The 27,986-nt window shown below is 44.9% G+C and overlaps 1 protein-coding gene across 9 annotated transcripts in view; it reads right to left on the bottom strand.

Moving 5' to 3' along the window:
- Window positions 1-27,986, bottom strand: part of VPS13B (vacuolar protein sorting 13 homolog B) — a 3,421,660-nt gene that overhangs the window by 3,067,122 nt on the left and 326,552 nt on the right. For all 9 annotated transcript variants that reach the window (XM_069621427.1, XM_069621422.1, XM_069621424.1 and 6 more), the window contains exon 5: window positions 19,566-19,733. In XM_069621427.1, the coding sequence (XP_069477528.1) occupies window positions 19,566-19,733 (168 nt within the window). The remainder of the gene's footprint in view (window positions 1-19,565; window positions 19,734-27,986) is intronic.

The raw sequence follows: 27,986 nt of genomic DNA, 5'->3' as shown, positions 1-27,986 counted from the left end.
TCCCCGCCCAAGTTGGCACAGATACGGGTGGAATTGGAGAGCTTCGAGGCGCATGCCCTCAGGGAAATAAGATATTACGCATGACCCATTGCGGCTCGCAAATATGGCGGGGGGAAAGACCCGGTCGAACTCTGGCCAGGCTAGCCCGAATGGAGGGGGGCAGAACCCGTATTGATAGGCATTAGGGGCGAGGACGGCGTACGTCACTGGGCTGACCAACCCATTCTGGAGGCCTTTTCCGACTTTTATGCAACCCTTTACGCCTCGCAGAGTGAGCACAGACCTCAGGATCTGGATCGTCTTCTCGATAATATCCCCATGTCCTATATATCTCCCGCCACCAAAGAGCAGCTTGACGCTCCCATCTCCCTAGATGAAATCACTGAGGCTATCTCCGCCCTCCCAAAAGGCAAGGCCCCCGGACCGGATAGCCTGACCGCTGAATTTAATCAAGAGCATGTCGCTCTACTGGCCCCGCGCTTGCATGAAGTATGGGACGCGTCCCTTCGCCTTGCCACTCTCGCCCAGTCCCTGCGCGAGGCTATAATCACTGTACTCATAAAGCCAGGCAAGACCCCGGAGGAGTGTGGCTCCTACAGACCTCTTTCCCTTATGAACGCAGACACGAAAATGTTCGCCAAGATAATTGCAAACAGATTCCTTCCCATCATGTCGTACCTTATTTACCCAGACCAAAGTGGCTTTGTCCTGGCCCGCTCTACACCTCCTTAAATATCCGACTCCTCTTCAACGTCATGTCTAGAATTGACCCTAACGCTAATGCGGTCGTGGTGACACTGGATGCCCAAAAGGCGTTTGACATGGTGTCATGGCAATACCTGTGGGCCATGCTGGAAAAGATGGGAATTGGCCCACGCATGCTCTCCTATATCAAGCTACTGTACACAAACCCAATGGCCAGGGTCCTGGTTAATTCCCATATCTCGGCTCCCTTTGCCCTCCACAGAGGGACGCGCTACAGGTGCCCATTCTCCTCCCCCTACTATTTGCGATGGCTATCGAGCCAATTGCGGACAGTGTCAGAGACAAACACACTCGTAAGGGGATTTGTCTTCGTGACACACCTGAAATTATATCTTTGTATGCGGATGACGTGCTTCTGTATGTCAGGGACCCCTCGGTCCACTTAGACCCAATCATCCGCGAGGTCATAAAAATTGGCACATTTTCGGGCTTCACTATAAACTACACCAAATCAGACATCTTCCCCTCTCACACCGGCAAGCCCCCAACCATCATGCGAATTCCCACTCAGGTGGGCCCAGAAGGCATCAAATATCTCGGGGTCCAGGTCTCACTGCCTAGGGCTTCCCTCTTGGCAGACAACTACAGTGCCGCAGCACAGTACGGGGAGGCAAAAATGGAGAGGTGGCGTAATCTTCCCCTGTCCTTAGCGGGAAGACTGTCGCTAATCAAAATGATTATAGTTCCAAAGCTCCTATACATAATCGCCAACGTCCCACTCTGGCCCGAGAAGCACTATTTCACAAACTTGCACGCAGGGTTCGCCCAGTTCCTGTGGCACGATGGGGCTGTTCGCAGGAAGTGGCAGCATATCACCTTACCATACGAGAAAGGGGGCCTCAATGCGCCGGACATAGCACAATACCGGATAGCCGCACAGGCCCAACACGCGACTCATTGGTACAAACACCAAGACCAACCCCACATGTCAAACTCGAGATCCTGGCAACTGAGGAGATAAATGTTATGTCATTGATCCTTTTCCACTCGTACCAGTCTGACGCCCCGGCGGATCCAGTGTCCACCACTATCAGGGCATGGAGACATATGCTGCAACCCCATTCTGCTACATTGCTAATTCAGGGGGGTAGGGGCCTGATATCCGCACTTTATAAAATGTTGGCTGAGCGCTCTGCAGAACCATCTTGCAAGGTTTGCGACGCTTGGAGCCAGGAACTGGGGTTGGTAATCACTGACGAGATGTGGGTGAAGATGTGTGCGCACAAGCGTACGGTTTCCCTCAACTCCAGATTTAGATGCATACAATTCAAACTCCTTAATCGTCTGTACTACACTCCTCAAGCGGTCGGGAGGTTCGCACGGGATCAATCCCATGTTTGTCAGAGATGCAAATCCAGCGAGGCGGATCACGCACACATGTTTTGGGCCTGCAGGGCGTTGGCCCCGTTCTGGGAAGCTGTGCTAGAGGCCCTCTCGGAGATGGTGGGATTCCGGATAGATCCCGACCCCTTGGCGGTGTTGTTTGGGAGGTGGGAGGGTGAGGGGGCTAGACGGGTTGTAATATTCCTGAACATGGGAGCCATAGTGGCCAAGAGATGCATACTGCAGTGCTGGAATCGGCGATCCCCCCCTACACTAGGAATGTGGCTTAAAGCTCTCACTTGGACACAGGTGTGTGAGGAGGACTATATCAACACATTGCCTGTGAATGCTCACCCTTAAAACATATGGACTGAGTTTTGTAGTTACCTGAACGCTAAAGCTGATCTGGAACTTTTATCCTCGCCTCCAACGCCGGATCGGGCAGAGGTGGAGGCTGTACTGTGACTCTCCCCACGAGACTCGATCTGCTTCCTTTGAATGTGCCTGCTCTGTCGCTAATGTATTGATTGTCTGTCCATACCCTTGTATATGCAATATGCTTTTATTGATGTAATATGTGATCCACTTGCTACTGTTTCTTGCCAATAAAGAGAAGTTTTAAAAAAAAAAATGAAATAGTATTGGTATGAGGGAGAATCATCAGTGTCCCCTACCAATGATGTTAGTATGACGAAGGAATATCTAATACACAAAGTAATGGGGACATAAATGTACATGCACATAGGTTACAGGGTCACATCATGGGTGCCCAAAATACCCATTAGTAAGGAGCACAACATTTCTCATTGAAAGGCATGCCCATTAGTTAGTGCCAGAGAGGGATTACCTAATAGTAACTCTGATATAGAGGTAGCTGCCCATCAATCTATCACCGAGTGCTTGCCCCTCAATATACTCCCTTTTCTTCTTTTCCGACTGCCATTCCTGCATATTGCTCTTCTTTCTCATTCTGGCTAACACAATTCTCGTTCAGCTTCCCTTTCAGTTTACATTTTACTCTCCAGCCCTATACCTTGGGCTTTCTGCCCGTCTTCTTATTTAAGTCAGTCCCGATCCCCTCCTGTTCTCGCTCCTTAACCAATCGTTTGCTTTACTTCCAACCCCATTCCCGCTCCCATATTTTGTAATCTACTTTCACCTCTCTCCTTGTTCACATCTCTTGCTCGACACCATCACTGTGTGCTCATCTCTGCCCCATCTCTCCTATGTCAATCTCAGTGTGCAGAGTATGGAGGCACATTGTTGAAAGGTGGGTGTGTGGAACACATATTGAAAGGTACACAGTTGATCAACCTCCAAAAAATGAAGAGCTGAGTTAGGCCTGCCAGGATTCGAACCTGCAAAGTGCAGGCATTTAGGAGGTCAGGTTCCATTTTACACCAGTAGAATAAGTTACTTACCAACTGGTAACGTTCTTTCGATTGGTTGTTCCTCCAACGTATTCCACATCTTTGACATGTAATGTCCACAGCTGTGTACTTCGGAAACTTTTTCGGCAGAGGGCGTCCTGCACTGATGGCGTTGGGAGGATGTCCCTCGAAGGCCTCCGTCGAGGACGGCGTACCCTGATGTTATAAGTAGGACGCACAGCGCTCATAGCCTCAGTTTATGTTTTTCCCCCAGAACGTGTGGCACCAATCCAATGCCTGCTTGACTGCATATAGCCTTGCGAAAACGTAAGCTGCAATCGAACAGGAAATACTCCAGAGCGGCAGCCTGGGAGGGCGATGTGGAATACGTTGCAGGAAAATCCAATCAAAAGAACGTTACCAGTAGGTAAGTAACTTGTTCTTCGAATGGATTGTGTCCTCCAATGTATTCCACATCTTTGACAGACTCCCAAAGCAGTACCAGAAAATGGAGGAGGGAAAAGAATTTAGAGTACCCAATCAGATGGCGGAATAAAGAACCGCCTTACCAAAGGCCATATCTTGACCATGGATTGTATCCAGGGAGTAATGTTTAACAAAGGTGTCGATAGAAGCCTGTGTGGCCGCATCACAAGTATTCCTAATAGGAACTCCACGGTGGAGGGCTGTGGAGGTAGCCACGCCCCTAGTGGAATGAGCTTGCAACCCTTCAGTAGGGTCCTTCCCCGCCAATCGGTAACACTTAGTAATGGTGAATATAATCAACCTGGACAAGGTCTGTTTGGTAACAGCCTGACCCAATCGGTGTCCAGCATATCCCACAAAGAGTTGAGCGTCCACTCTGACCCTGGAAATCCTAGAAAGATAAAAGCTCAGAGCTCTCCTAGGAGCTAACCCATGGAGTCGCTCCTCTTCCTTACCAGGATGAGGAGGAGGATAGAAAAAAGGAAGAACCACTTTCTGGCTCAAATGAAATTCAAATACTACCTTAGGTAGAAAGGAAGGACATACCCTTAGTACAACCCTGTCCTTGTGGAACACAGTAAAGGGCTGCTTAGATGAAAGTGCCTGCAATTCACTCACTCTACGAGTGGAAGTAACCGCAACCAAGAACACTGTCTTGAAGGACAATAACCTCAAAGGACAAGAGTGCAAAGGTTCAAATGGAGCACCCATTACAAGTTTCAAAACCAAATTAAAATCCCAAACCGGCACCTGGAAGGGAGACGGTGGGAACATATTAGTCAGTCCTTCAAGAAATTGAGAAATCAAAGGAATCTTAAAGTAAGCACATTCTTCAGACGAGTGCTTAAATATAGACAGCGCTGCCAGGCAACCTTTAATGGTACATATTTGAAGGCCCCTTTGGGTCAAAGAAAGTAAGAAAGACACAACCATAGGAATGGAACACTGAAAAGGATCAACATTTTGTCCTCTGCACCAATCGTAAAACTTACGCCAACGGTACGGCAATTTTGTTGATGGCCTTCGCCCCAAAAGCAACACCTCCATCACATCATCCGAGAGGTCCCAATCCTTATTTCTCAACCTTTCAGATACCAAGCGTGAAGGTTGAGAGTCCTGACCTCTGGATGGAGAACCTGACCCCCGGCTATCGAGAGCAGACCCTCTCGGTAGGGAAGACGGCGTGGAGGGCAGATGGTCATGTCTAGAAGGTCCGGGTACCATGCTCTCCTGACGCAATCCGGAGCAATGTAACCTCCGTAACACTTGAGGAATGACGGGGACTGGAGGAAACATGTACAGCAGTGGGAATGACCAATCCACTATGAATGCGTCTCCAAAGGCTCCTCTGAGAGGAAATTCCCTTGAGCAGAATCTCTTGCACTTCCGGTTGGTACTGGTGGCACAGAGATCCACTTGTGGGGTTCCCCAAATGGTGAGCATCTCCAGAAGGACTTCCTGAGCCAACTCCCACTCGTGAGAGATCTTGTACTGCCTGCGCAGAGCGTCTGATGCTGTATTTTCGTCTCCGGCCAGATGAACTGCCAAGAGCGAAATTCCCTGCTGGATGGCCCAGAACCAGAGCTGCATTGCCTGTCTGCACAATGGGAGTGACCCTATCCCCCCTTTTTTGTCGAGGTAATGCATGGCCACTTGTTTGTCCGTCATTAGCAGGACACTCTCCCCCGCACAGACGGCAGAAAAGCCCTCAGCTCTAACAGGTTGATGTGGAGTTTCAGATCCGCCAGAGGACCACCCCGGTGGTGATAGTGCGCAGTACAAATATCCTTTAACATTAACATCAGTAGCTGGATTATTAAGATTGCTGTTATTTTGCCCCCCCTCCTAATTGGTTATAACCCCTCTACTGTGTCTCATATAATCACCGCCAATGGGTCCAGAGGTAGCAAAACCCCTAGAATATCTTTTATTTTTGCCAGCACCTCCTTCCATTATACCTTGGCCGTGGGGCATGTCCACCACATATGGGTGAGTGTTCCTTCTGTTCCAGACTACCTCCAGCATAGTGGGGAGTGTGTGGGCTTGATCCTAAGTGGCTGTGCTGGGGTCATGTGCCAACGGAAGTACATTTTATATACACACTCCCTGTCTGGGATACACTGGGAAGATGTATGTGCCCTCCTCCATATGTTGCTCCACAAGGCTTCATCTAGCTCTGTTTCCAGTTATTTCTCCCAGCTTTCCATATATGGAAGATTCTCAGCGGGTTCTGATCTATATAATAATTTGTATAGTTGAGAGAGCCTTCCTGTCTCCAGCCCACTATTTATTTATTTTTCGATTTATTAAGTGTTCTCAGACCGGGGGCATCAAGGCACTGTTACAATAAATGTTAAAAATGCATGGGGGGCGGTTTACCGGTCACATTTAAGCAAATAGCCATGTTTGTAGGGCTCTCCTGAAAGCCCAGTAAGATTGTTCTGCTCGCAGGGCTGGAGGCAGCAAGTTCCACTGTTTCGCAACGATTGTAGGGAAGCTTGACCCTCCAGCTTTAGTCATTTTGAATTTAGGTTGAACGAGTCGGTGTGCGTAGGCCGACCTGTCAGTCTGGAGGATTGTACTTTCTGGAATTTCTCTGCGAGGTATGGGGGTACAATGCTAATAAGGCATCTGTGAGTGATTGAGAGCGTTTTAAACACAATCTGTTCACATACTGGGAGCCAGTGGTCATTTCTTCTTGCAGAGGAGATGGGCTCCAGTTTGGGAATATTAAGTGATGCTCGCAGAGCATTATTTTGGATCACCTGCATCTATCATTAGTTCAAGTGATGATGGATGTCTGGTGCCTATGTTCTTAATTTGGGTATTTGTAGTACAATGTAGGATTTGATTATACCTGAACCTTTAGTCCTCTCTCAGGTGGAAGTCTGTTTTACATTCAATGAAAGTCTTGAGCTCTCCCTCTTTAAACAGCTGTGAGAGAGTTAACTGATCCCTTTCTCCCAGGCTCTCAACCCTGCATTGTACAAACCCAGAGAGCTGGATTTCCCAATACTGTTGATAGAGAGGTCAGGCCCCCTTTATGTCCCCATAAATGCCTCCACCTTGTCCCAGTAATGAAGTGTTGTCTTGGAAGAGTTCAACAATGTTCCTCCCTTTTGTCTGGCGTGTGTGCTTAGGAATGGGAGCGTGTGCAACAGGATCTCAAGAGTCTCCTGGACTAATTCCATCCATTCCGGGCATTGTGTTGGTCTCTTCCATCTAAAGATTGGGGATATCTGGGTTGCCCATATACCTCGCAGCATTAACATCTGCCCTCCGCCTCCCTTCCGCCCCCAAGTATCTGTGTCATGTCATTATCTTGGCTCTCACTCTTGGATGCTTATCTGTCCAAATGAATTCATAGATTCTTTTTTTTGCAACCTGAATGGTTCCTTGGCCCTGATTTTAATTGGCGATGCAGAGCTCGCGTATAGAAGGCGGGGTAGCAGGTTCCTCTTCACCAGCCATGAAATCTCCTGAGATGCCCCTCTCTCCATATAGAATAAGGTCCCTGAAAAGGTGATGGGGCTTTAAATTAGGTACTGATAGGTCCTTAAACCAGGTGGTAAGTTTGGCACCTAGGTAGTCGAGGGACGTCTTGGACCATCTAGAGAGCGATGCATGTTTTAATAGCTACAGTAATGCTGCTGGCATGACTACACCCAAGCCCATTGACTTGGACAGATTTAGAAAAAAGTCTGCTACCTCATCAGATTCGTTAGGTTCCTTCAACACTTTGGACAGTGTTTCAGAAGTCTCTGTCATTGCAAGCAGGACGTTGTTCGCATCATGTTTATGCTCCCTTTCCCTGCATGGGATCCCCCTTATATCGCCGTTCATTTGAATTCTCCTGGTGAATGGTTCCATAATTAGGGCAAATACGGAAGGTGAAAGGGGGCTTCCTGGTCTAGTTCCCATTTTTATCGGGATGATGTCGGTCAAAACCCCACTCACCCGTAACCTAATGGAGGGCGAGTTGAATTTGGCCATAATATATGCTACGAAACGAGAACTGAATCCGAAGATGGCCAATGTCCTATGTACACAATTCCAGTCCAGCCTGTCGAAAGCCGTGTGGGCATCTAGTGCCAATAGACAAATCGGGATATTCCTGTTTTGGCAGTGCTCTATCAACTCTACTACCCTCCTTATGATATCTTTGGCGATTCGATACATGATGAAGCCCGCTTGATCAGTATGCACCAAGGCTGGGAGTATTGGGGCAAGACAATTGGCTGATATATTAGAGTAGATCTTCGAGACTGAATTTAGGAGGCTTATTGGGTGGTATGACCCACATTAATTTGTCTCCTTCCCTGGCTTCAGGAGAAGCAGTGCGACAACATCAGCCATTGTAGGGGTTACATTACCAGAGATCACAAATGTGTTAAAATACTTTCTAGCCAGCCAATTAATTGTGTCTGGAATGTTCGTAGGCCTGTGATTGCCTCGTTGATCTCCTTTGCCACTATAGCTTTGTCCAATTCTAGACGGGTCTGTTCGTTCAGTTTTGGTAATTCTGCCTGCTGCAAAATACATTCTCGATCTTTTCCTACTTCCCATATATCAAGATGCTCTAGACAATATGGTGGTTTTAGTCTTAACCCTTTTCAGCTTGTATGCAAGTAAGTGATTGGCCTTGTTTCCTCTGCTTTATTAAGTGTGTTTCTTCATTAATAGGGCCTGTGACATCCTATCTACTTGGTGGGTCTCAAATTTGGTTCTGGTCAATCGCAGTTCCTGTAGGGATTTTATAGTCCCCTCCATTGTATGTTCTTGCTCTTTGAGCTGCACCTTCTCCAGTGCGGATCTAACCCACTCTGTTTGTTATAGGCAGCTGCATGACTAATCAGCTCTCCCCTAATCAGCGCTTTGTACTCATCCAAGACAACTCCAGGGTCCATGTCGAGTATCAAATGCTCAGCGAAGTAATTTGCGGTTCCTGTCGCTATATCTCCTCGCAGGATTGGGTCTCTGAGAATGGGGTCATAGAGTTTCTAGCGCTGCCTTTTTAGGGGTAGACCTCCCAGTGTCCTAAGGGAAACCTCAACTGGTGTGTGGTCTGTGAGCACTTTGGTGTTAACCATTTACCAGCCAGGAGAAGACCAGTAACAGGTCTATCCGCAAAAAGCTTCTGTGAACATGGGAGAAATACCTGTAATCCTTTTCCCGTGGTTGTAGAAATCACAACATTTCAATTAGGCCCAAGTCTCAGGGGACTCTCGAGAGTGCCAAAGCGTTTCTAAAATCCATCTGCGTGGGAGTTGACAATTTATCCAATGTGGGGTCCGGTGTCATGTTGAAACCCAACCCCCCCCACATAACAATTTGCCTTCAGTAAAGGCTGTAGGTTTGGTAGTAGCACCATTAGGAACTGTTTCTGATTCCCAATGGGAGCACAGATCTAGCAAAATGTCATCAGGTTCCCAAACAATTTCCACTGTACCATCACAAATCTTCCTCCCTGATCCCACTGTACCTCTGACATTTGAAACGCTGTCTCCTTCTTAGGCAAAATCGCTGCTCCCCCAGTCGTGTTACCACTGTTGGGCAGGAATCCAAACAGGAAGTCTCTATTACGCATTCTGTGTTTGTCTTGTGGGGTTATATGGATTTCCTGGAGCATTACCACACCCGCCACCATGCCCCTCAAATATTTAAATATGGATTTTCTTTTATTTGGCGAGTTTAGTCCCTGGACAATCCAGGAAAGAATTTTCATCTCCGAAATCTAGACTCCAAAGCCTACGTGATTGTTCTTTCCGCTTACCATTAAGACATTCAACTTAGGTCTCGCCATTGTCACATACCGTCTCCTGCATGTCACATAAAATAATCTAACCTGACCATTAACATTTGTAACCTTTGGAACATCCAAATTCTCACCCTTCCAGTCCTTCCCTATCTCCCCTTGAACACCTGAACACACCCTCTCCTTCACATCTCTTGTAATAAGTAAGGCGAGGAAAGAAGGCTCAGGCTCTGACTGAGCTGACGAGCGCAACCGGCGCCTGGCGAAGTCCCTATGCCCATTTTCCCACTGATTGCTGTGATGTCCTTGGTCTCTTCCTGCCTACCTGACCAGCGGTGCCTGGTAACTCTCCTTGTTTCAAGGTAACGTTCAACACTTTGCCCCTAGCCTCAAGGTACTTTACTTCCCTGGTGACCTTAGCGCCTGGTCAGTCATTCATACCTTGCGGCTACCGCCTCTAACCAATTCACTTTCTCCCCACAACGACTTAATGACTCGCATTATTTGTCCGGCATTGTATAGCATCTCCTGTACTGCATTCTCCGCATCACTTAGCCGGTAAGGGCCCTGCGCCTACATTTGCAATCAGCCCTGGTGTGTTCTGCATTGATTCACCTACTTGTATTGTGCTCTTACAACTGCATTTAGCCTCTGCGTATTCTGCATTGATTAACCCAATGGTGCCCTGCGCCTATATCTGCATGTAGCCTCTGTGTGCTCTGCATTGATTAGCCTAGTTGTGCCATGCTCTTACAACTGAAATGAACCCGGTGTGCACTGCATCGCGTTAGCTCCATCTAGTTCAGCTGTCCCCTGCAGCCTCAACTGGCCTAATCCTTCTACACTTTGCACCCTGTCTACATTGTCACATGCCCTGCCTCACTACCTCTCCCAGAATCCCAGCACTGACGGTATTCCCAGCCAGCGACCACTACACCTGCTGGGGCCTTACTATTACCTCAACACTGGTAACATGCTACCACACCCTTCTTACCACACCCTTCTTCCCAAAGGCTACTGCTCCTCTTACTGAGAGCACCCCTCTTACCGTGAGCTTCCACTTGTGCGCTCCATCTATCTGTAGCCAGTTTAGCTACACGTAACACTTTGTGCACTGGAACCATGGCCCCCACCTACAGACCTTTGGGCACCCACTTGAGCACCGCGCCTCAATACCCCAACATCTACCTCAATGACCCCGTCTTATGGCTTTACCACTTCACTAAAAAACCCACACCTCACCTGCCTTGCTCCACTCTCCTAAGAAACAAAAGATTAGGTACTAGATTCTTGGGTATGAAGGGACTTCCCACGTATGCCAGTGCTTACCTGAAACCACTGACACCCAGCCCAAAACACCAGAGGCCCATCTCACCTACTCCCCAGTGCCCCCAACCTACCCTTGCCACACCTAGCAAAGCTGGATCGATCAGGGCCGCTTTGGTTAACGCAAGGTCCCTAGCAGCACACACACTGGACATTGCTGATCTCATCAAGTCTCAGGAACTTGACTTCATTGCCATCTCAGAGACCTGGTTGCACCCTGCCTCGGGCCCAGCTCTCTCCCTGGCCATTCCACCCGAGTACTCCATTTCCAGGTGCGACCGCACCTCTAGAGGCGGTGGAATTGCATTCATCCATAATTATTCACTAGGACTTAGAACCCTACCAAGTACGAATCTGGATTCTGCAGAGTTATTCTCTGTCAAACTTCTACTTTCGGCCAACCAAACGGCCACCATTCATCTAATATATATACCTCCTGCCCCCCCCCTCATCATTTGTGGACGACATTACCTCATTAGTTCTTGACAAAGCAAAAAAACTAACTCGCAAACCATCCTCCTCCGAGACCTCAATCTAGGCTACCAAGACCCTAATCACCCCGCGGCCCTTGACCTGGCCAACACCCTAACTGATTTAGGTTCCTCACATCATATACAAGAACCCACTCACATCAAAGGGCGGTCCTTAAACTAGCTAAGCAACACAAACTGTAACATCAGCTTGCTATCTAACACCCCATGCACCTGGTCCGACCACCATATCATCACCTTCAACATTGAAGCAACTCCTTTACCTACTCCTCCCGTCGCTGCAGCCATCCCCACTAGAAATAAAAAGAACATAACCCCTGAAAAGTTACTCCCACTCATCCTCCCCACTCTCAATAACGTCACTGACTCTTGCACGAACCCTACTATCTTAGCCGACACTTATAACCAGACAGTGCTTGCAGCCATAAATTATAACGCCCCGCTCAAACTTAGGAGACCTAAACAACATGCGCACCTTAACTCGTGGTTTACACCACAGCTCAGAGTGCTACGCAACGAGAAACGCCTTGCAGAGTCACGATGGAAAAGTCACCCCTCTGACGCTCATAAGGACAGCCTTTTCTTAGCTACTCTTAATTATAAAGAAGCAATACTCCAGGCTAAAAAAGACTCTTACAACAACCGTATCTTGTCAGCACAATCCAACACTAAGGAATTAATCAAAATTCTCAAGGAACTTGAGACGCCTGCAGCCCCCCCTGACACTTTCTCTAAAGACAACAACTGGTGTACCAATATTCAGACAGCACTCCTGGGCAAAATTGCCACCCTCCAAACCAAAATTAGTGACAAACAAAAGTCCCTAAAGTCAGACCAACTTCCGACCGTTCCCATGCCTAGTACCCACCAAGCCAACCTGACCCACAAACCGTTCTCCTTCTCCCCTCTCACTACCATTGACGTAGAAGGAATTATAAACAACCTCAAGCCTTCCAACTGCCAAGGCGACCCCTGCCAGGCGCCTATCATTAAGGAAGCCTCTCAGGACCTAGCTCCCTTCATCACAGCCTTCATAAACGCCTCCTTCAAAACGGGTATAGTCCCTGACAACCTCAAGGATGCCTGGGTGATCCCACTACTTAAAAAACCATCCCTTGACCCTAACATACCGACCAACTTTAGACCGATCACCACAGTCCCGTTCCTGCTCAAGATCCTTGACCGTGCAGCTTACCTGCAGATCCAAGACTACCTTGAATCTAACAATCTCCTGGGTCTAAGACAATCAGGCTTCGGCCCGAAACATGGGACCGAAACAGCTCTGATTGATCTGAAAACACAGATGGAGACTCTAAAAGACAATGGGAAGTTAGCACTACTCCTTCTCCCTGACCTCGCCGCGGCATTCGATTAACCACCAAATACTCTGCCAACATCTCAAATCCGCGGCCCACTTCTCAGACTCTGCCAATGCCTGGATCCACTCATTCCTAAGTAATAGGTCCATGCGGGTCTTCTTATCCACAGCATCGGCAGACCGTTCTCCTATCCTTTGCGGCGTCCCTCAAGGCTCTTGCGTATCGCCTACGCTCTACGTGTTCACCAAACCCCTTTTTGATGTGCTCAACTATCTGGGTGTCTCCTACACTAACTATGCGGATGACACCCAGATACTCATCCCCATCACTGGTGATTACACATCCGACACCAAGTCCTTGAATGATGTCTATCTGGTCACCCAGGCCTGGATGGCTCAACACAAATTTTGCCACGATGACAAGACTGAGTTCCTATTACTAGGATCAACTCAACGTCTTAACAAACTAGACCGAGCCTACAAGTCTTTCATCATTGACGGTAATGTCATCAAGGTCTCTAAAGACACAAACTCTTGGCGTCTTCCTGGACTCCACCCTCTCCTTGAACAGACAAACAAATGCAGTAAGGTCGGCAGCGGCCTACACATGTAAACTTATTACCGCCTGCAGACCCTTTCTGAACCCTCATAACTGCATTACCCTTGCCAGAACAATCATTATGCCCAGTATCGATTATTGCAGTGCCTTTTACCTAGGGACTAGCCTGTCCAACCTCAATAAATTGCAAACCATTCAAAATAATGCCATAAGGGCAGCTCTCAATATTCCCAGACGGTCTCACATTTCCAATGTCAGATCTGAGCTACGCTGGCTCCCAGTAAAACAAAGAATTGCCCTGAAAACTCTAGCCTTGACTCATAAATGCCTGGACAATCAAGCCCCAGCTTACCTCTCTGCTCGTCTTACACTCCACACCTCCTCACGACCTACTAGATCAGCTCAAACTCACAGCCTAATCCTGCCCAGATTTAAAATCCAAAAAGTGGCTGGTGTGAGCTTCCCCGTCCTAGCCTCAAAACTTTGGAACACACTGCCCACCTCCATCAGAACTGAGCCTTTGTTCCTAACTTTCAAGAATAATACCAAATCTTGGCTGTTTACGCAGACTCTATAAGCTCCCCCACCAGTTCTGCTATTGTAATATATCTCTTGCTTGTATACATTATATAATTTTATAATGTATGTGTATTTTAATTTATGTATATTGTTTATATTGTAACTTGTATCTAAGAATATGCGCCCGGTTGCCCATGGGCCTGGCTGCGCTTCACAAATAAAATAAACTTCAAACTTCTTCCAGTTTGGGCTCATTTCTGTCCGACCCCCACCCCCTCTCAGCCACTGCTTTCAGTAGATGACTCCCACTCTATTAACCCTGATTGCAGGGGTCGCTATCTCATGTGTCCTCTCATCCAACTTCACATGCTGCCCTCTCTCTTTAAGAGGAGTCATTTCATCCTTCAGCTCTGCCCGCACTATTCAACTGTTAGCAGTCCACCTCCTTTCACAACTCTTCCACCCTTCAGATGTGAAGCCATTTGTCAGTCCTTATTATTATGGGATTATGTGGGTATTGTGAGGGGTCAGAAATGCAAGACGGACAGAAAGGTATAGTTTTCTCAATGTTTGCCATTTATTAAATGAAAAAGAGGCGAGATAAATGCCTATCTTTCCCTATCCTAACCAGGATGTCCCTGCCTAGCAAACTAAAACTAAAGAAAGATGACCTAGTGTCCAAAATGTCTGTGACCCTTGCACTAATACAAATAACAAAACTATACAAGGAATGTTTGGCTGTCTTCAGTTCGACAAAACAGTATAACAGTTGTGATCAGGGTTGGGCTTCCTTCCCCTGGATCAATACAGGAATACCCTTGGAAATGTTCTGATTCAATTAAGCTCTTTTCAATTAAACTCACAAATAACCTTTCCCTCCACTGCGTCCTTCCACTTGGTAAAATTAGTGTCTCTTTCACAAACATTTGTTAAAAAACAAAAACAATTTGTGCCTTACACAATATCCTTCTTGGTAAGACAAATGTATTTCCCACAAAACAAATGTTCATACACCAAGGTGATTGTTCTCCTCGGGATGTAAAGCAAATTACTAGCATATCACACTTATTCTTCCAATGGAATACTTTTGTTAGGATAGCAAAGCAACTACACCTTTGGTGACGCAACAGTTTGTCAAAATGATAATCAAGTTAATAAGTTCTTTCCACTACACTTTTCTGCCACAAGCACACTGCTTCAAGACATCTTCTTTCCTGGACCACTCACCTGCCAGGACTAACTACTATGATCCCTTTCCTGGTGTACGTGCCTGCCAGGAAGAAAACTCCTACAACTACAATTGGTCTTAGTGGCAATATTTGTTCCAAGATTCTCCACACCAATCAGTATCCTTTGTAAGGATGGCTGAACAATGGCTGCCTCTTTTTATATTCTCTTCACTCTTAGCAATGTGGGTTACAGGTTTCCCCAACCTGGAAACTCAAGAAAGGAGAATTGCATCCGAGTTGCCTCTCGACTGCTTCTTTACTGCCTCTTGGCTGTTGGCAATGAGGGTTACGGGTTTCCCCCAGTTGGTGTACCAATTGTACCCATCACCTCTACATTATTTGTTTGATATTCAGAATTATTGTTTGTTAAATGTCCTGCTCGGAGCTGCCCTGGGGTCAACTTGGGTTTCAAGCCAACTCACCGGTCTTCTTTGGTTTCTCCGTTTCAATGTCTATGGCAGCGTTCTTCTCTCTCTGTGGCCAGCTCCTGCATAAATTCATCTGCATAGCTCTTCTCTATAGCTCTGGCAGCTCCGTTGCTCCTATATATTCTCCCGCACACCCAAGCGCCACACATCGGGTTGGTAGCACGTCTCCCCTTCAGCTGTGCTTCTCTTCCCGTTGCTGCTTCCTGCTGCGTTTACTCTGCATTGTCGAACGCCTTCACTTCTCGACTCTGCATCAGCTGGCTGTCTTTCTTCTGCGGCAATCCCGGCATTCCGGACTCCCTCTGCCTCAACTACTCATTCCACGTCTCTTCCCAGCTGCTACTCATTCCTGAGTTTAAATGTCCCGCTCAGGTGTCTTGTTCTATAACATCTAGACAGACCATTATGGTCAATAGCATCTTTGATCCTTACCAACTCTGGGCCATACTTCCTTGTCCCAGTACCACAGACATTATGGATCTTGAAGTCCATAATGGATTGCATAGTAGTTTTATTGCTTTGCTCTATTATAGAATATGCCATCAATGGTTCAAGAAGAATAGGGGACCCAGGAGTTAAAGAGGTCACCAATTCCCCCTGATACGAGTCCCCTCCCATGCGATTCTCCCACATAATACTGCTCACAGGGTCAGGATCAGGTAGCGGCTGCCTTCCCCTGGCCACATTAGAGGAGGTGCATACAGGAGTTTCAGTGATGGTCTTACTAGATACACCACAGTATGCTTCTCTTTATTTTGTTTCCCCAGACTACGGGCTTGTGCCACCCCAGCTTGCTTGTATCCAGTCTGGACCTGCCATCTTTTTTTCGGATTTGCTGTGTATGCTTTGTATGTTCCTCAGGGAATAGGAGGGCTTCTGCCTCCTCCACCATGGCAATTGACCACGCTCTACCATTCTAAGAGAACTGTAAGGAGCATGGCAAACCCCCATCTGTAGTTGACCTGGTCCTGCAAGAATGTATCTGATTGTCTCGGGATTGAATTTCAGGCTTCTGTCTGAACGCTTCCATAATCCGTTCCTTCAGTGAATAAATGTGTATTCTAGATAGGACATCTTGGACCCAGTCATGTTTCTGTCTGGTTGAATACATATGATGTGTTCAATCCCATTCTATCTAGGCTTCTTTCTGGTAGGTGGAGCAGATGACGTATCAGGTCGCTCACATAACTCCCCTATCCCCGCCAAGTCTCCATTAGGCGCGTGCTTGGGTGTCCCTCGAATTCTAATCTTGTTGCGCTTCTAGCCTGTTCACTTTATCCATGCGTCTTGCAACCTTACGCTGTTGTTTACAAACTTCATCTTCCACTTCTCAAATCCTCCTTTCTACTTCAAAGACTTGCTAATCTAGTGTGGATATTTTAGGCAGTAGTTCCCTTCTGCTGAATCTCTTAATTTTGCTTAAGAGTAGGTGAAGATCGCTCATGGTAGCGGGTGCATCCGGTTCCATCTGTTCTTGTGACTCATGCTGTACCTGGGCTTCCATCGCAATCTAGCCCTTTTGTTTTTCTCTTGGACCCCCCCCAAGCATAGCCAGCATGCTGGTACCATCAAGGATTTATGCTTCACCGCAATGTTGGCTCAGTACCTTTACAGTCCGTCGCTTGGCCTGTACTGAGGCGGTTTGCACAGTTGTGCTTTGTATGGGGCTTGGGGTGCTTTCTTGTGTCATTTTTCTTCTCCACATCGTAGCTCCTTCTCCCCTGTCCTACTTGATGGTATCATGTGGCTTCTTCTCTTAGTCCTCTCGCTGCAGACGCATGCTTCAGTGGCACTCAAATGAAGATCATCTTTAGAAGATACTGCAGATTTTCACTTATGCCCATTATTGATTTCTATACAGTAAACATTGAGCCCATTTTTCTTTATGGACTAGATCTATGTCTTCTGGATCTAAATGAAATGCTCAATCGACTACAAGGCATTACATGGAAAATGACACTCAATTTACCTGACTCTCCCAAATTCTATACCTCAAACTGGCTATTAATTCATTGGCATCAAGATTTCAATGGAGAAAACTTGCAATGTATGCCAAAATATTAGTTCCACCTAGAAATTCCTTATTTGAAACTTTGAAAGAGATGCTAGTGTTGACGAATGTGCCCTCATAAATTAAATCTGAAGCCAGCAATTTGTCAATAATGGCAATAAAGCCGATCTTGCGCTTGGCCTTCCTAAGGTAAAAAAAAAAAGCATTTCCAACATGATTGGCTAGATACGATTGAGAATAATAATCGTTATAAAACATCTCGACTATGCACGATTTCCAAAAAGAAGGAAACCACGCGCCAAATATTTAATGGTGTTTCCCTGTCTGCAAACGCGTAATCTACTCATGCGCTTTAAGTTTAATCTAGATCATACAACTGAGGGAATTCATAACTGGAAGATATACAAAGACAAAATTCAACACTCTTCCTGTCGCTTTTGTAACAACAATGCTGAGGTGGAATCGCTAAAACATCTGGTTTTATATTGTAAATATTTCACGGACAGGAGAAACAGATTTGACCAACATACTTTTGGAATTACATTATTCTCCAGAGAAATGTTGCGAGTACGCCTGATGTGGGACGAAAGTCTTTCTTTGTCTTTAAATATCACAAAGTTACTACTCAGGGGCACTTCTCGGTCTCTCCCATCTCCTAACTTGATCTCATCACTTCCTGGGGCTCCCTCTTCAGAGGAGGTTTCCCCTGTATAATGGGGACCCAACCAAGACTGCCTCCCTTGCTTGCATATATGCACGCTGCCACCTGTCCCCCAGCCTTTTCGATGTCAAGTTCTTCTCAATTTATTTCCCCTGTTGTTGGCTGCTCGAGGCTGGAGCTACTATCCTTGGTCTGAGAGCAGCCTGTGCTAAGTTGTTGCAGATTAAGATGCGGGCAAGCGTTACCCGTTATGCTGGGCTCCTTACTTCAGGAAGGATTGGGATTTCTGCAGCCTCCCATCCATCGAGGGTATGAAGCCAGGAGCGCTGTTCCAGACCAGCAGTTACACTCCTAGTTCCTCGCTCCTTTCAGGGGCCGCATTGTGGCCACGGTTTGTGGCTCCTCTTCCACCGCAGGGGTGAAGTGTCCCTGGCAGTTAGTGGCACGTGGTCTGGACGGCAATCTTGACCCAAGCACCATGGTGTTCTCCATCCTTTGTATTAGGGGGAGAGTGAGGGTAGGTATGAGAGTAGGTTGGAATTGGGTAAGGGCAGAGGGGTACATAGTTCCACTGTGTGTTTTGTGCACTGCACCACGAGGAGAATGCAACACAGTGAGCGAGTGTCTATAAAGAGACACATGCTTTTACAAGCCATGCAAAGCAAAAGCTCTGCTATATCTTAAGCCCATGCAGGACCTGCATTACCTTCAAAAGCTTTCTGCACAAATCAAGCAATGACACAACCCATGGCTTTTTGCCCATACATGCTGTTACTAAGGAATGCCATTGGCATATCAGTCTGTTTCCACACATAAGGTACTACGATTTGCTCTTCCTGAAGCAGTTCAGGTAGGTGTGTCTAACACCAATAGTACCATATCCCTGCTACGAGGGTACACAAGCAAACTTCCTCAAAAGGTAGAAAGATTTTTTAAATATACAAAGAACAGCAAACAATTACCCAAGTCATTGAAGACTGAGCCCCAGGACACAAGACGTGTCAGTAAAACAAACACTGTATGTAACACTAGCACACAAAAGTAATAGCTTTTTTTGCATTTGCCATGCCTTTAGCAATGATTGATAGTGGAAAGACACATCGGTTTAGATACGATACTACTTACATTGCTATAGTAAATCAATTCAGAATGCTTGCACAGGCCTCACATTCAAAACCCACAGTAAAAGGGGGATCAAGTACAAGGGGAACATACGAACGTGCGCATGTAATCCAACAACCACCTTATGTGGTTACGTGATGGGAAAACGCTTACGTCATGAAAACAGCTTTTCATCCACGAAAGGGGTAGACAATGAACTCACCAGAAATATCCATGAAGGCTCGGTCCCAAAATTCATCCACTGTGTAGCACTCTGCACAGGTGATATTGACTGACAGGACAATATCATCTTCCACGTACTTCAAAATCAGATTATTAACTACAATGTTCACGTTATTAACAACACGCCTAATCAGACTCTGCACATAACCTGCCAAGAAAACAGAAAAAAAGTCACTGATTACTCTACATGAATATGCTTTCAAAAACACAGTCTCTAACACATCTAAACCAATAAATATTTTCATTTAAGTCCTATCAATTATGCATGTAATCACGTCAATGAATCGCCCGTCCATCATACTTTAACCATTAAATAACATTCAAGCCACAACTTGAATCAATTTCCTGTTCTATCACCCACTAGTTCCTCCTGAAACCAACTTATGTTCAGGACCCTTTAGTCCTTCATCCCTTGCCTAAAAGTTGCCTGCCATCTTGTGCTTGTGAAAAGTCTTAAGGCAGGTTGGATTGGCAAATAATGATTCTAAATGATATGTAAAAAAGTATTGTTTTAAATCAGCAAATGGGACAAGAAAAAGTATCCATACTCTGTACCAGACTAACACCTGAACTGCAGGAGAAGAGGATTTGACCAGGGCACGAGTGCCCAGCAGCTATCTCATCATAATGCGAACTAAATTTCAGGGCAAAAGGGGAACAATTCAACTAATAGGTTTGCGGATTATGTTTGAGAGTTAAGTTAGACCAGCGAACTGGTGGAAGTCAATTAAGAACTTGGATTCAAAAGCTGTTCTTCTACTATTGAAAGAACATGTTCTTCCTTTGCATTAATTCATTCCAAATTAAGAAATAATTTGCAACCTGAAAAGGTAGGAAGGCTTTTTCACTTCAGATCATGATCCAACGTACAATAACGGTGAAGGTGACCGAGTTAGCAGCAGATGCTATTTATTTTGCACCCGCAATGTTGACTTGGTTGCCAAATTAAAAAAGTATATATTTAATTTATTTTAGTGAAACTAAATTTGTGAAGAAAAAGAAATCCGTCTTTAAAAAAAAGTTGCTATTTATGTAAATTCAAAAATGTATTTGCTTGTTTTTTCAATATCATGTTTGCTGCAGCAGTGCTGTTGAAGACAATAATGCAGAATCCACAATGTTGTTATTTAGTTACAGAAAACACTTGAAATGTCTGTCTGGTGATATTCTTCTTCTCAAACAGCATAGCAAGGAATTCCTCAAAATAATAACAATTACGCTGTTGAATCACATAGTTCACACTCCAAGTCCCTTCATAAATAACGGTTTTACATGCCTTTGGTAAATTAAATAAGTCATTAACCAATCAGTCCTTGTCAAATCCAGTTGTAAAGTTAATATGAAAATGTTTCAAAATAAATCACTTTACAGAGAGCAGGCAAATGAGCGGCTGCATGACATGCGGTCACTAAATTGCCCGGATTCATAAATCGTAGTCCTTGGTCCAGAGACAGAAGAGCAGCTGCTGCTTGTGAGCTGTATTTTAAAGGTATTGCTGAAAGCTGAGATTTGGCTAAACATATTGACTACCTCTAGGATCCTGACTGCTGTTTCAGAAGGATTTATCAAACATATAAACAAGTGATACCACACAGACATTTACTGCAAGACCTTCAAAACAAGATGGGTGCCTAGAAGTATAAGCCTATGTTCTGGAGGGCCTTTGCTTGCCTCAAACAGCAGCATTTATCCGGTTTAGAAGGCAATGAAAACATGTTTTTATCTTTCAATAGGAAAGCAGTGTGTCATTTCGAAACAGAAATGACTTGCAAAGGAGGCAAGAACAAAGGGAAGAGGCAGTCCTCGGGTAAGGGCCGTTAGACAAGAGCATTATTGGATCCAATGACATACACCGGGTGAGTAAGGGGTAAGAGTAGTATATATAGATATATATATATATATATATAGACAAGCATCAGAGAACATTACACTATTTGTAACAGTAAGAGCATGAAGTCAGTATTTACAAATTACATATATAGTCAGCCCTACAGATAAGAGGTTTTATCCACCACTTTTACTCCCTAAAAATGGGCAAATATTCCCCAAAAATTAAAATAGGGAATAAAAATACTCCCAACAAAAAATATGAAACAGACACATAGAACCATGTGCCCCTGATTTCACCCACAAAGTTCCATGGATATGTTGGGACCAGTAGTGAACATAGTACCACAGGAAGAAACTACTATTATGACTGATAATAGAATGACGTAAACATGTATCTGTTAATGAGCATGATAAACTAGGTGCAAAGAAATAATTATCACAAAAACATTTTCATTGTCCAGTTAAAACATTTTTACTCACTTGTAAAATACTCTCTTTAGGAGCTGGATGTACATTTGTACTCCCTAAAAAATTCTTTTACTCCCCAAATTTGAAAAATAGGGAGTAAAATACTCCCCCTTCTAAATCTTATCTGGATCACAAGGTGCAGCACAATATCTTTTTAATAGATTTTTCATAAAGGATTTTAAATGGAGCAAATTCAGATATATCTGAATGAATATAAATAATCAGCAAAGAATATCTTGGACAATATCTACTTTTCTTCTACAGTCCACTAAATGATACAGAACTTTTAAAACATTTTATTTTAAGATTCAACTTAATTACATGTTCACATGCACTGTTCGCAAACTACGTTTTCTCTTTTTTTCTTTATCATCTTTTACACAATAGACTTATCAAACTCACGAAAGGCCATGTGTAAACTGTTCAATGTTTAAACACATTTTAGGTGTGTAACAGGTGCAAAAATGTTATGATGACATTTTTCTTTGTTTTCTGGACACCCTTTCTATTGATATTTTACAGTAATTGTAACCTACGGATCTTGATGACTTCAAGGATGGAGAATTTTAAGTAACTAGGAACATAGTGTGTATTTACCTTATTCTGAAAGATAATTTCGATTTTGCATTCATTGTAACTTTTCACAATAAACATATACGTTAAACACTTAATCTGATGTTGAGGATGATCAGTATATTGTAGACCAAGATGCAGAAGTGTTTGGGGAAAGCAAAAATGTGGCTTCAAACTCTCACCAAAGAACGTGATACACATGTGGATAATAAAGCAAAAACATAGAAAGGGTGTTTTGATATGTTTTGCAGGCTAAAGCATTTTCTGCATTTCCATGGCAACGTGTGATTCCATAAATATGTAGGAGTATGTTATGCCGCAGCGGTACCAGGCGGCATCACCAAGAGGGCTGTATGGCCCAGTTTGTGCCAACAGGGCATTCAAACTAAAATCGTCTGGGTCTGACTTTCAGTTCCCTCACTATGGCCATGGCGAAGAAGGGTGGGTTGGAGTGATACATGCATGAACATCTAAGTTATGCTCCATAGAAAACACACTTCTAATACATCTCTACGAGGTGCAACAAAGGTATACTGATGATTCACAGAGAAAAAGTGCAGGGGTGACCATCCCTATTAGGCAAATCCTGGTGGTCTGTTTATTTTATGCTTTGGAGTTTCAAATGTTATCTTGGATAGACCTGTGTATATTTATTTGTTTTATAGAGCCCTGCCATGTATCACACACAGAAGGTTCAGAGTGCTAAAGTACATACTCTTCAGAGTGCCACAACTATGCAGGATGGAAACTCGGGCAAGTGATGCATTTTCACACAAGTACCGGGTTGGTGGGTTCTTGGCTCGATCAAAGCTTGTCTAATGAAGAGGGGTATCTCAGTCACCATTGCATTCTCTATGTACAGTCCGTTGGCCTATCCAAGTTATTTTGACTTGCCTTTTGTGTGTCTGCACGTCGGGTGTAGCATGTCAGTGGATGTTGGGGGTTGTTTTGTCCAGTTCTCAGTGGTTTAAGACAGAAGACTTGTTTGAAAAATGCTTTCCTCATGACACACAAAATTAGAAAGGCCCCGTTCCAGATACAATCATGGCAGATTTGTAGTGCATTCATTTATTTCTGAACTTCTTTATATTGATTTGAAATGTATTGTCATACAGACATTAATATGCATAAAGCAATCAGTAAATGTAGGCATCACATTAAGAATGCTCAAACGTGTTGCTTTAAAATATATGAAAGGCTATCATAAAAGGCAAAAATTATTTCAATATGGACTACGGTTCCACCATCCAATCACCCCCAACTATCCATAAACGAATGCATAATTAAATCCATGAGCTCTAACGTAAAATACTTCAGCTTTCCATCCTTCTCTACAGCTCATAAACTAGAGGTGACATTCCTCCGTGTTCTAGAGCAAACAAGTCATCTAATTCAGCCTCAGATCAGACAGGGTTTGTAACAAATCCGACACCTCGTTACATACTCTATAGTAACCAGCCTCAGTTACAAGTCTGTCTGATCTGTCAGCAATATTTATTTCAGCCTTAATACACCTCTTGAGAACCTCAAGCCATCGGCCCAGGACCAGACAATCCAGGGATTTATAAGTCATTGCAATGCTCCTTTTATCCAGAATCAGCCCCATGGAAAGCCCGTTAGCGAGTATCCCATTCCTTATGCCATTCTCTTGATGAAGGAAACCAAACAAGGATAACTTCACCAATGCTTGGGTCTGTATACTGGTGAGCTGAATTAACCACTCGGTTCAAGAATATTCTAACATTATCTCAATCCCACCACATTTGTAAATATGTTCCAGTGTCTCTCTTGCACCAGCTCGGTCTGCCACCAGCACCATATATGCAATCATGAGTGTGGTAATATATGCTCTCATGATACATTTATATTGTATCCATTGGAAGCAAGCATTCCCAGAAAGCCGTTTCAAAAGAAGCAAAACCTTGGCCCACTCACTATCAGTGTTCAATTTCCCCAGGTCATCCACCCATTTACTGCACACCTTAATTCCACTGTATTTTCTAGACATCATCTCAGTCGCATTAATCTCCGATATGATGCGTTTACCTCCCTCTGTCAGCGTTTTCAGTGTAACATTAATTGCTTGCATCTTAGGCCTCACAGGAAACCCTTCCCACAAATAGTCGAATGCTGGAATTGTGGGCCTGAAATTCCCAGTACGTAAGAGCTCTGTCATCTGAATATAAATCATCAACTGCACCTCCTCTACCTATCTAGTACACTACTGTATCCCTCTTTCCTATGACAGCCTAACATAGTCTACTGCTAGATACATTCATTTGTTAATGTTAAAGGATATTTGTACTGCGCACTATCACCACCGAAGTGGTCCCCTGGCGCTCTGACGGTTCTGAAAGAAAAGTGCGTTTGGGGGACAGGTTAGTGGGGATGAGCTGGAGAAGTGCAAGAGAGCAGTGATGTGCTGTTGGCGGCCTCAGCCCGGAATTCCGTTGGCTAGGCTTGGGATGCTATACTGCAGGAATGCGTTGTGTGCTGTTGTGCGGGTCTATGTGTGTTTTGTTGTTGCAGTGTGGTGAAGTTTGTGCGGATTGCTGCATTGTAAGTTTGTGGTTGTGTTTGGTTGGAATTTGAGAGGTGTATGTAGAGGGTGAAGTTGTTAGTGGGTTGGTTAGTTGCCCTTCCTGTCTTAAAGTGTGATGCAAATTGCTCTATTTCTAATCAGGTGGGGTGTGTGGGCGTCTTGTCTCCGTGTCTATGTCCAGCTCAGGGGCTTTACGACATTCATGGTCCACTTCCAACATGTCATTCTTTCATATGCATAACCTTGCCCAAGTTGATGCAACCGGCTGCCTACGTGGCTCCTGTTTGTATGCGGGGGCGGGTAGGCATTCGTGCGTCCTTTGCAGTCTAGCCCAGGAAGCATTCCTAATCTAGTAGGAGGGCGGCATCAGTAAGCCCGGGTTTGCTCCCTCCATGTGTTGAGGCCTGCTCTGCCTGTACCATCTTATTTGGTTGCTCATTCATGTTACCGCTCCTACCCCTTTGGTGTGTTGCAAGGCTAGTGCTTGCACTTATGACCAGAGGCGACGTCTGCCTACATTCACAACTCTGTTTGGTCCATGCCCTTGTCAATATACACAGCCTAAATAGTGTAGCAAGTGCTAATGTTTACCCAACTTTATACAGGTATGATCTATACTAGCATCTATCGAGTGAGTGTAGGTTGTTCGCTGGGAGTTGGCAAGGGACGCTGGAATTTGTCCTTATGTGTGTCGCCTCTCTTGTTGTAGTAGGAGTTTCTTTATTCTGTTTTCAATGTTGTCGTCGTCCTAGGTTTGTCATTCTTTTCATTGTGTTTCCCGTTTGGTGGTTTTGGCTTTTCAGTTTGTATCTGCGATGTTGAAGAGCCAGGTTTTAATACATTTTCTGAATTGTAAGTGGTCTTTGGTGTTTCTTATTTCTTTCGGGATGTTGTTCCAGGTTTTTGCGGCTACGTGGGAGAAGGAGGAGCTCCCAAGTTTTTTCTTAAGGCATGGTTTTTCTTCCAGGCGGATTTCGTTGCTTGACCTGAGGGTTCTCGTTGGCTTGTAGATTGTTAGTTTCTTTTGCAGGAATTCAGCTCCTTGTCCACTGATTGCCCTGTGATGTGGTCTCTTCTGGATAGTTTGAGGAGGAGTCTGGCTGCTGCATTTTGGATCCGTTGTAGTTTCTTCAGGAGGTATTCTGGTATCCCGAGATAGTGGCTGTTTGCATAGTCGATTCTTGATATGATTAGGGCGATGATTGCAGGTGTTTTGTGGGTGAAGGAGAGGAAAGGTAAGATTCTTCTTGCCGTGTGAAGGAGGAAGAAGCATAATTGATAATTGCATTGATTTGTGGTTCTAAGGTTAGGGTGTTGTCCATCAGGACTCCCAGATTTTTTACTACCTTCAATGGAATTGGTGCGGTTCCCATTTCTGTTGGCCATGTAATATGGGTGTTGTTCTCTTGATCTTTGGGTATAATCATGATTTCTGTCTTTCCTGGGTTGATTTTCAAGCTGTTGCCATTCATCTAATTAAAGACTTCTTTTAGACACTCGATTAGGGTTGAGTGATCGGCTTGATTGTCTTCGATTTTGTAGATGATTTGAGTGTCATCTGCGTAGTTGTAGCATGTAATGTATTTTTTGAAGATTCTGATTAGTGCAGTTTGGTAGATGTTGAAGTACAGTGGTGATAGTGAGGACCCTTGTGGTACTCCACAGTCGTTGACTCGTGGTGTGAATTTGAAGGGCTTTAACCAGACGGTTTCTGTTCTGTCTGTTAGGAAAGATTTAGTCCAGAGTAGTGCCGTGTCTGTTATGCCTATGTCTTCTAGTCTTTTGGTTAGGGTGTCATGGCTAACTGTGTCAAAGGCTGCGGAGAAGACAAGCAGAATCAGAGCCGAGGTTGTGTCGGAGTCCGTGTTTGTTTTTAGGTCATCCCAGATGGACAGTAGTGCTGTTTCTGTTCCTCTTGCGGGTCTGAAGCCGACTTGTGCTTGGTCCAACAGATGGTGTTTTTCTACGTGTTCTTGGGTTAAATTGTACACATAGGTTTCCAGTAGTTTTGCTTGGTAGGGAATGTTTAAGATTGGCCTGTAGCTGGAGAGGTCTTCTACGTCGCCACTTGTGTTTTTTAAGAGTGGTTTGATATATGCTGATTTGAATGTTTTTGGTACGGATCCTGTTGCTAGTGACAGATTTCGGAGGTTTCTGTAATATTCTGATGGTGCGAGGATTGATTTGTAGATGTCAGGTGGGCATGGATCCATGGGTGAACCTGATTTCTTGCTGTGTTTCACCAGCAAGAGGAAAGCCTCTGCCGATATTTCGGGAAAGTTTTGGAGTTTGTGTTGTGGTTCTGTGTTAGGTTCGGTTTGTTCGATGTTATAGTTGGTTGGTATGTTTTGTATGATTTGTTGGATGTCGTTGATTTTGTTCTTGAAGTGGCCTGCCAGGTCATTGCAAAGTTTCTCAGAGGGGATTGGGGTGTTGTCGCAGCCTGGTGGGTTTCTTATTTCTTTGATGATGTTGAACATTTCTTTTTGTGAGTTTGTCACATTGGTGAGTCTGTTGTCATAATACCTTCTCTTCGCTTTTTGCATTTCATTCTTGTATGCTCGGATTTGTTTCTGGAACACTTTTTTTCTTCTCTGGGTTGTATTCTTTCCTCCATTCCAGCTCCATTTTTTTGTTGTCCTTTTTCATGGTATTTAGTAGTGGTGTGCACCATTTTGCCATTGCTCTTTTTTGTGATGGGGTAAATGGTTTTTCCAGGGCGTTCTTTTCGATTGTAGCAGCGATCCATTTGTGGAAGAAACGGTGTGTGACCTGAAGTCTTGTCACCTGCCACCATAAACGTTTCAGAGTGGCCACCGGGGAAGGAATTGATTTGAGTTTCTTCTCTTGTGCCCATAACAAATTGAATAACTTGAGTGGTTTTCACATAGGTATATTCATGTTGTTGAGGGTGTCTGCATGCGAGCACAAGAACCAATCAACTAGATGCTGCAATCTGAAGCAAATTCATGAGGTCCTTTCGGTCTC

The sequence above is a fragment of the Ambystoma mexicanum genome, chromosome 5q (assembly GCF_040938575.1).
Source record: "Ambystoma mexicanum isolate Mex_15411 chromosome 5q, UKY_AmexF1_1, whole genome shotgun sequence".
NCBI classification, from domain to species: domain Eukaryota; kingdom Metazoa; phylum Chordata; class Amphibia; order Caudata; family Ambystomatidae; genus Ambystoma; species Ambystoma mexicanum.
Note: the sequence above shows the minus strand (reverse complement) of the source record. Positions and strands in the feature narration are given on the sequence as shown.